This window comes from Gossypium hirsutum, chromosome D03 (assembly GCF_007990345.1).
Source record: "Gossypium hirsutum isolate 1008001.06 chromosome D03, Gossypium_hirsutum_v2.1, whole genome shotgun sequence".
In the NCBI taxonomy this organism is placed as follows: domain Eukaryota; kingdom Viridiplantae; phylum Streptophyta; class Magnoliopsida; order Malvales; family Malvaceae; genus Gossypium; species Gossypium hirsutum.
The window spans coordinates 17,222,580-17,232,275 of record NC_053439.1 but is presented as its reverse complement, the minus strand read 5'-3'; the positions used below and the strand labels follow the sequence as shown (position 1 = coordinate 17,232,275).

At 33.4% G+C, this 9,696-nt stretch overlaps 1 protein-coding gene across 2 annotated transcripts; it reads left to right on the top strand.

Annotated features, from left to right (window-relative positions):
- The first annotated feature begins 2,184 nt into the window (after nucleotides 1-2,184).
- Nucleotides 2,185-9,124, top strand: LOC107903983 (ubinuclein-1). 2 transcript variants are annotated; one of them, XM_041089839.1, is made up of 13 exons: nucleotides 2,185-2,758; nucleotides 3,044-3,133; nucleotides 3,221-3,313; nucleotides 3,454-3,530; nucleotides 4,042-4,651; nucleotides 5,232-5,331; nucleotides 5,434-5,546; nucleotides 5,673-5,756; nucleotides 6,379-6,504; nucleotides 6,784-6,918; nucleotides 7,014-7,061; nucleotides 7,731-7,832; nucleotides 8,242-9,124. In XM_041089839.1, the coding sequence occupies exons 1-13, from the start codon at nucleotides 2,498-2,500 to the stop codon at nucleotides 8,710-8,712; spliced, it is 2,310 nt and encodes a 769-aa protein (XP_040945773.1). In that variant the 5' UTR covers nucleotides 2,185-2,497; the 3' UTR covers nucleotides 8,713-9,124. The 2 variants fall into 2 exon arrangements, with proteins under 2 accessions (XP_040945773.1, XP_040945772.1); XM_041089838.1 differs by having other exon boundaries at nucleotides 5,670-5,756.
- The last annotated feature ends 572 nt before the right edge of the window (nucleotides 9,125-9,696 follow it).

Sequence of the window (9,696 nt, the reverse complement as noted above, 5' to 3'; positions counted from 1 at the left end):
TGTTGCTGAAGATGCAGTTTGGGAATCCTATGTTAAGGTAAAATGTATTTCAAGTATTTATTTGCTTTTTTACAAAACTTATAACTAATATGATTTCCTCGTTTTTTTCAGAGTCACAAAGAAGCCTCTCAGTTCAGACATCGTTCTTTCCCTTACTACAACCAGCTTACTGTCATATACGCAAGAGATCGGGCGACTGGGAAAGACGCTCAAATAGCTGCTGATGTTCTTGAAGAAATACATGCTGAGGATGATCGTACTGCAGATATGAATGAAGAGAGAAACACATTCTATGACTGCGAAGCTGATGTCTCTTTAGACGACATGGATGTTTCCGGTATGGATCCTCGAGGAGATAGAGATCAAGGGGGTTCCTCATCTTCAAACAAGAGAAAAAAGAAATATGATGCTCGTGATAATGTGTATGCTTCATTTGAGGAGGCTGCCACCTTGTTGGGGGAAAAAATCCAGGCCGTTGGCGATAGAATCAGTATGAGTATTGCCTCCGAGGTGGTAGTTCAGCAGAAGTCTGAAGAAAAGATGGAAGAGAAAGCTTCAAATTTATATTCAGCCTTATGGTCAATTGAAGGTTTAACCGACGATCAGCGGTATGATGCTTTGAGTAAAATTCCCGATCATCCAACTCAAATGATCGTTTTCTTCAGTTTACCTTCTGTTGCCCGATTAGAATGGGTCAGAAGATTTCTTTCTCACCATTAAATATCAATGTTCAAACTTTTTGATGTTGTAAAACTTTTGAACATATTGATTATGATGTACAATTTCATTTTCATCTAACTTTTTCTTAGTATAAGTTAATTATGTTTATGCAGAATATAATTTTCAAGTTATATATTTAATAATAATTATGTTAATTTATATTTTACAGTATCATATATTATGATTTGAGTAAATTAATATAAGAATATTAATTATTAAGAATTTTATTAAATTATATAGTTTAATTAAAATATATTTAATAATAATTATGTTAATTTATATTTTACAGTATCATATATTATGATTTGAGTAAATTAATATAAGAATATTAATTATTAAGAATTTTATTAAATTATATAGTTTAATTAAAATATATTTAATAATAATTATGTTAATTTATATTTTACAGTATCATATATTATGATTTGAGTAAATTAATATAAGAATATTAATTATTAAGAATTTTATTAAATTATATAGTTTAATTAAAATATATTTAATAATAATTATGTTAATTTATATTTTACAGTATCATATATTATGATTTGAGTAAATTAATATAAGAATATTAATTATTAAGAATTTTATTAAATTATATATTTTAATTAAAATATATTTAATAATAATTATGTTAATTTATATTTTACAGTATCATATATTATGATTTCAGTAAATTAATATAAGAATATTAATTATTAAGAATTTTATTAAATTATATATTTTAATTAAAATATATTTAATAATAATTATGTTTAAATATGATTAAATTGTTTATTATTGATAATAATAATCTTATTATAATTTAAATAACAATAACAATAATCATTTACCAAAACAAATTTATGCTAAGGGTATTCTAGTCATTTTAGTTTTTTCCATTATGCTATTACACCTCTATTCCATTCAACCAAACACAAGATTACTATTACGCCTCTATTCCATTACATTCAACCAAACAGTTGATTTGCTCTTACACCTCTAATCCAATACACCTCTAATCCAATACATCTCTAATCCAATACACCTCTAATCCAATACAGCGAACCAAACGCACTGTAAATTAAACTATTTTTGTGCCTAAAAATATTAAAATATACTCCAAGTTTATGGAGTCTTCGTGTTTTTGAAATTTAGTCTCTTTACTTTCATTTGTAAAAATTTAATCCATCTATTTTTTTAGATTTTAAAATTCAAACTCAATTAATACCTTTACTATTCAATTTGTTGGTGTCACACTTTAAAATGATAAAACACTCGTTAGGTAGCCATGTGACAAAGAATTAGTATTGTAATGAACTTAAATTTAACAATAAAACTTAAATTTTAATTTTTTTTTTAAAATAAAATAACTAAATTCAAGAGATTAAATTCTAAAAGTAAATATTCAACCTACTTTTAACTGACCTAAGAATGATGGTGGATGGACTTAAAAGCCCTAGTCTGGTCGCAAAACAAAAGCAAACCACGAAGGCTTAAACGGATCTGGACTGGGATGATCTTATCTCATGGCATGTGACTCCACCCACCCTTTTAACCATCTCCCTTTCCTCCTCCAAAAAGATAAAGAAACCGCAAGAAAAATAAAATAAAAATTAAAAAGAAAAGAAAATACCCTTTTCCCTTTTTTTGCTTTTATCCCGCGCAACTTCTTTTCACTCTTCTTTCCCAATCAAATTCCCCTAATTACTCCCTTCTTTCACTGATTATTCTATGTTCTTTCCTTTTAATTAACCCTAGCAATCCCAATCGGCTGACCCGACCCGACCCTGCTTCCTTCATGGACGATAAAACTGGTGGCGCTGCCGGTGGTACTGCTGAGTCCTCGAGACTGGTTGCGCCCAAGGTCATGAAGTCCGGTGACCGTCAAGTTTTCACCGTTGAACTCCGGCCAGGTGAGACCACGTATGTTTCGTGGAGGAAGCTTGTTAAAGACGCCAACCGGGCCAATGGGTCTTCTGCCGCTGCATCTGTCTTGACTGCGCCAGCTCCTGAGCCGCCTCCTAATGCCCACCCTAATCTCCAGTCTCGCATCGCCCCAGTAAGACCCGCTTCTTCAATCCCTATTCAGTTGTTATTGCATTCTGTTTTTTTTTTTTTAATAATCATTAGTAACTTTAATTTTCTTATACATGCATGCGCATATGATGTTTAACTTAGTTGTTTTGGTGGCGTTTTATTTAAGAAAGCGTGCTTGAATATTTTGGTATATTTGAATGTGTTATTATTTTTTGGCTGCCAAGCAAATGTGGGAAAGTGAAAGAAATTCTGCTAATCGTGTTTTTTTAATTACTTCTCCGCCATAATCATGCTTGACAATATTTAGGGACAAGCTGCTGAAAAAGAAGCCAAAGATGAAGCACCAGGTCCAAATCGTTTCAGTGCTGTTATTGAGAAGATTGAACGTCTTTACATGGTATTTCTACGTTTTATTATTGTGTTTGCTAGCATTAAGAGATGCCCTTTGCATCATTTATGAATGAGAAGTGGAATTCTTTATCAGGGTAGAGATAGCAGTGATGAGGAAGAATTGGATGAAACTCCGGATGATGATCAGTATGATACAGAAGATTCTTTTATTGATGATGCAGAGCTGGTTAGTTCTAAAATCTATTACTTCTATTTTTAGCCTATGTTGGTTTTTACTCAGCAGTAGTAGGATTATTCTTCTTGTTACAAGGACTGTGCATTGTAGTTTTACTGCTTTGTTATGTTGCTTCATTGCTTGTTGTGCAGGATGAGTATTTTGAAGTTGATAATTCAGCCATAAAACATGATGGATTCTTTGTTAATAGGGGAATGTTGGAAAGAGTGTGAGTTTCTTTGGACTTCTGTTCCATTCTTTCTTCTTCTTCTGCATTGGTTGGTGAGAACACTTTAGTAATAATTCTTTTCTTATGGCTATTCATATGTATCCTATAACATACCAGAAGCAACCATACATTTCTTATCAGTTAAAGCTAGGTTAATTAATGAATTTATTTTCTCTCTTAAATGGAGGCAAATTCAGCTTGAAGACTAAAACAAAAGGGGATCCACAGTTATGTATGCAATGCAACTTTGACTCCTGATAATATTATGAACATTGCTACACTTATTCTTTGTACTGTAATGGGTGTCAACGACCCCTTGCTTGTCTTGTAAGAAATAACCTTATATCATTTTAATTTTTTGCTTCTTTTCTCATTGCAATGCAGATGAAGCTAGTATTCTTGATTTATCATATTAATTTTATATTTCTTTTTCATGTTGCAGTACTATTAGTTGATTTCATCCATTTAAGCTTAACTAATTTCTTCTTTATTTTTTGTTCCTTTTTTCAAGAAATGAACCTCCTGCGATACCTAACCAGCAGCCAAAAAAAAGGCGAAGAAAAGATACTTCAAAACCTCCTAGTGAGAGTGATGATGGCCATGTGTCAAATAAACATGTAAAGACAGTAAAGGTGACTGCTGGGAGGGTTGAACCATCTCATGGGAAGAATAATTCTAATTCTGCTCAGAATTTGACTACATTAAGTGAACAACATGGAGATGTAAAAGCTCAGAACCAATTATCAGTTTCTGGTGTTCCTTCCAAGAAGAAATCTTCTGAGACAAGAGTAGCATTGGATTCTTCTGCATTTTTGAAAGTTCCGAATGGGGATACTTCTGTACCCTTGGCAGATGTGAAGGATACTGAAAAGTCAAAGATGGGATTTGTGCAGTCAAAAAATGTTGTCAGTAATAAATTGAAAGATGCAACCGGTTCCTCTGATGTTTTGCAGCAGAAATACCATGATAAGAATGCTTATGCACAATCCAAATCCCAACATGGAAAACGAATTAGCAATGCTGATGAGCTTGAACAATCATTTCGACCAAGAGAGAAAAGTGGCATCCGTGAACTGCCAGACGCTAATATTTCTGATGGCAAACATGCTATGCAGACTGCAGTATGTTACCATTTTGTCTCAACTTATTTTTTGAGAAGTTGCTCCTTTTCTCAGTTTTACTTTGGCTGGTTTGTTCTTATTAGTAATAGTTAGTAGCTACATGACCTAGTTTGAGTTTTGACACGAACACAGGCTTCTGTTAATGACAACCTACAACATCTGGAAACAGTAGGAGTTCAATACCTTTGTGTGTTTAATACAATAAGAAAAGCTCGAACATACATTTACATGACATCTTATTAACTGAAAGAGGGTGCTAAGTATTAAAGATAGAATTGAAACGGATCTGCTTTAATCTTTATAGTCTCTCTTTTTTTCACTCTCTCTTTTGGAAATCATAGTCCCTCAAATTTCATTTGAACAGAATGCGGATTGCTGGAAAACACACTGCGAAGTTTAAGGATCTCATAGACCTTTCTTTGTCAGTGCGTGTGCATCCGCATGTAGTCCAAGATATTAGAGTAGAGGTTTCTGCTATATTCCAAATTATTGCTCATCAGAGAGACGTGAGAAATTATTTTTGCATTAGATATTAATGTTATCATACTGGTTTTGATTTTATGTGTAATATATCTTGCAGAAATCTTCTCACATGTCAAAAAAGGATGGTTCTACACTTAGGCCCAAAAGTTCCATTCTTGAAAAGGCCATTAGGGAGCTAGAGAAGTTGGTTGCAGAATGTAAGTTTATATGTGTCTTGTGCAATGTAATTATGTAATTCTGTAATTGTAAATGATTTCTTTGAAAGTAACGTTCTTATTCCTCCTGTCCATATATTACAGCAAGGCCACCTGCTGTTGAAAATCAAGAAGCTGATGCTTCATCTCAGGGTATTAAGAGGAGATTGCCTAGAGAAATAAAGGTCAAGCTTGCTAAAGTTGCTAGATTAGCGGCGGTATGGGACTCTTTTGAGCAGTTTATGTCCTGTAAAATAACTCATTTTCCAACTGTCTTTTCCAAATAGATTGATTGCGGTTGAAAAAAAATTAAGTTTTTCATTTCTATTTGATATTTGTAGCAGGCCAGCCAGGGGAAAGTTTCTAAGGAGTTACTAAATCGCCTCATGAGCATCCTTGGTCATTTAATGCAACTAAGAACACTTAAGGTATCTTTCTTTTTTTATCAATGAGTAGGATACCCACCAACTCTTTACACTTACTAAATCAAAGCTTGAAAAGGGCTTGGAATAATATCTTGTTATGATTGCGTGTCAACATGCTAATAACTCCGAAGCCTAAAAATAGTTTCTGCCTACTCTCCCTTTTCTACTTATGGACCTTTGGCTTGTAGTTCATGTGATGTAGCTTTTGTTTCAATGAGGAAAGTTTCCATCTTATGTTTGATTACTTGCAACTGTTGTAACTGCTACTATGGTCACATTTTACTGTAATTTAGTGCATATATATCAGGTTTTGAATCATACAATCAAGCTTTTCAGATCTTGAGGTTTGTTTGTTGACTGCCAAATATGTGACCAAGTCTTTTGACTTTTAGATGAAACTCCTGTCTTTTATATCAGTTATCATCTTATTAAATTGCAGATCTGGCAAGAGAATTAATGGAGCATGACAAAACTATGTAAAATTTGTGCATTACTATTTTTTGCTTTTATGAGAGACTAAACCTTCTTGTTTGCTCTTAATGATCCTTTCCAATACTGAGTATCAATTTGTATCATCTGTGTAGATTACATATCTATGAATATTGAGACAATATTTTGGGTGCAGAGGAACCTCAAAGTCATGATTAGTATGGGTGTCTCGGCAAAGCAAGAAAAAGATGCTAGATTTCAACAGATAAAGAAGGAAGTCATTGAGATGATAAAGACAAGAATTCCTTCTTTTGAGACAAAGGTTTATTTACTCTTCCATCCCTCTCCCTTCATTATGCCTTTTCTCACCTTCTCGTCCCATGCTATTGTACTTCATCTTGTATCCCTTTTTATTTTCATGTGGATTGTTTAGTTTAAATACTGTCATTGCAGATTCCATGACTGTTTTCGCCCTTTTTTTTTTTTTGATCCTGCTATATAAGATCAATGATCTTTGATCTTGTTCATTGTTACCCTTGTATTATCAACTAAAGTTAGAATTTTGCTGCTCTTGATAAAAAAGTTCATAACTGTTTTTCAGATATTAGAGCCTCCACCTGGAGCTTCTGATGATTTTCAAGAAACTGGTTCTGAAGAAAGAGTTAATAGAAGGAAATTTGGCATGGATGCAACATTGGAGAACAAGATTTGTGACCTTTATGACCTCTATGTTGATGTAACCATATGTCCTAACCTTTGAAAATTTTCAGCTCGGTTTTGGGAAATTTCTCTACTTAACGAATCTTAAGTTTTATTGTTTATTTATTGCAGGGATTGGATGAAGATGCAGGTCCTCAAATTCGAAAGCTTTATGTGGAGGTTGACTTATTGCTTCTCTCACTACTCCTGAAGTTATCATAGTCATAATGAATTTCTTTATATTGCTGGCATTAGGCATCTATGAGGGTGACAAATATGTTTCTGCAGTTCCTGTTTTCACGTATCTTTTGATAGTATCACTCTCTCGCCTTTTTCCTGAAGTTATCATAGTCATAATGAATTTCTTTATATTGCTGGCATTAGGCATCTATGAGGGTGACAAATATGTTTCTGCAGTTACTGTTTTCACATATCTTTTGATAGTATCACTCTCTCGCCTTTTGGTTTTGTAGGAGAAGCGTGCATAAGATTGTTGTGTCTCACTTTTATGTACTCTCTTTGCATTCTCTTCCCCTTTAAGTGCATCTCCTCTTTTTATGACTGAAAAAAACCTTAACACTTCTTGTTTCTCAGCAAAAATCCATAGAGTTTGTCCTGCATTTCATTGTTGTTCCTTTTCAAATAATTTGAATCATCTTTTCATGTTTCTTCTTGAGCTCATTTTCTGACGTTACCTTTAACAGATCTCTTTTTCTTTGTCTTGGACATATTCCTTCTGTATTAATTCATTGGTGATGAAACTATTGATTCATTGTTGTTAATGCTTAAGCATGGTGCTATTTTCTATGTTACATTGTTATCTTACATTTGGAACTAATCTGTGAGCAGCTTGCACAGCTGTGGCCAAATGGTATGATGGACAACCATGAGATCAAACGTGCAATTTGTAGGGAAAAGGAAAGACGAAAAGCAAGGTACAATAGATGTAAGGTATGTAAAATCGCTTTCCCATTTTTGGTTCCTGTGTCAGGTGTATTTATTTTATTTATTGGCATGTCTATGTTTTCAAATTAATCCGTATGGCTTATACAGACTGGATCTAATCCACAGTATTTGAAGTTTCCTTGGGCTTGGAAACCAAAAATCTTTATTTTCTAAACATGTTAGGCAACCTAGCCTGTCTTTTTGTTATCTTTAGGGTCTCAGACCAGTATTTGGTGGATGCTGGGTGTTTTTCTGGCCCATGTTCTCTATTCTTTACAGTGTATCCAAATTTATTTCTTGTTGGTAATGAGATGAGATGACGGACTTGCCATTTCTCTGTAGACAAAGATGCTTATTTTCTATGATTTGTCCGTTGCTGTTTGCTTATTGTGTTCATTTTTGTCTTTCTATCAAGGAACAAGAGAAAGTCAAGGGGAAAAAAATAGTGGCACTGGGATTGGAGGAGAGTGTTCGAGTGGAGTCTGCATTGAGTGCGCAGCCACAGCATACTCGAGAGAGGTTGGCTACTGATTCTGCTAGTCAGGTTTTACCTTCAACTAATAAATTAACATCAAGCACAACAGCCGCTGCTGTCCAAATTCCCGGTCCCTCTACAAATGGTTCCAGTTTGGACAGGGTAAAGCAGGAGAAATTAAAGGGCATTTCAAGCAATGCCATGGAGGAAATAAAAGTGGCAGATAGCTCGCTTCCAAAGAAAAAGGTAAAAAGGAAGCCTGAAACGGAGTTGGATGCTGCTCATTTCTGTCCAGAGAAGTCATCTTTGCAGCCAGGTGACGACAGGCACAAGTCCATGAAGCAGCCTGTGAATGTTACCCCGAAATCAAGCCTTCTGCCGACTACTACAAGTTTCGAACAGTCAAGCTGACATCATGTCTATTTTGGGCTACAAAATTATCATGTCCATGTCAGGTTCTGAAGTTTGAAGCAGTGAAAGCTAACATCATGTCATCCATTTAGTGTAGAAAAATGGGAGTGATATTTTCATCTTTTGTCCGATCTGACCTACTGAGTACCATTTTTGTAGTTAAAAAGCTCTTTGTGTTGCAGTTGCAGAGTGAAGAGCTGTAAGTAGGAGACGGCAAAAAAAAGAAGGGTAGTGATGCTAATGTATTTGTAGCAACTCTTTTTGCCTTTAGATCTTTCCCAAACCAGTAGTGCTTCTCATTTCTTTCCCCACTTAGTTAGTTTTATTGTTTTTCATTTATTATTGGTTAAATGGTATAAAAGATCATTAAACAGTAGCAATGATTAAATTAAGCTCCCATCCTTTTATTGCATTCATTTAGCTGTGGTTGAACATTATTTGTCCACCTGGATCTCATTACACATCAAATGTTTTTATTATTGAATGCCAAGCTTTTCACATTTTCTTACTTTTTTAGGTTTTGGGTGATTTCGGTGAAGGGCAAAAGGAAAAATACAAGGTAGGGAAGGGAAAGAGAATAATATTTAACATTGTCTTTCTTAAAGTATTTATAAATATAAATATTATCTTTTTTTTAATTTTTTTTATTCTATATGCTTAAAATTTATTTGTTCAAATTATTTTCGTTGTCAATAACTTCTTAAGAAATTAAAAAAACTTAAATTCGTTTTTTAAGAAATATTTACTACTTAATTGTTTTTATTTTATTTTTCAACTCAAAAATAGATTTAGAATTCACAATTCATCAATTAAGGAAAATAATTTAAAAAGTAGTTAAAAATAATTATTTTAAATTAAAAGGAGAAACTATTATATAAATCCCTCCTACCATTTCTATACAATTAATTTAGTCAAAACAGAAATTTAATTGGCTGGACCTATAAGTGATGTGATAAAAAAGGGTGTATAAAACAATTTTTCGTT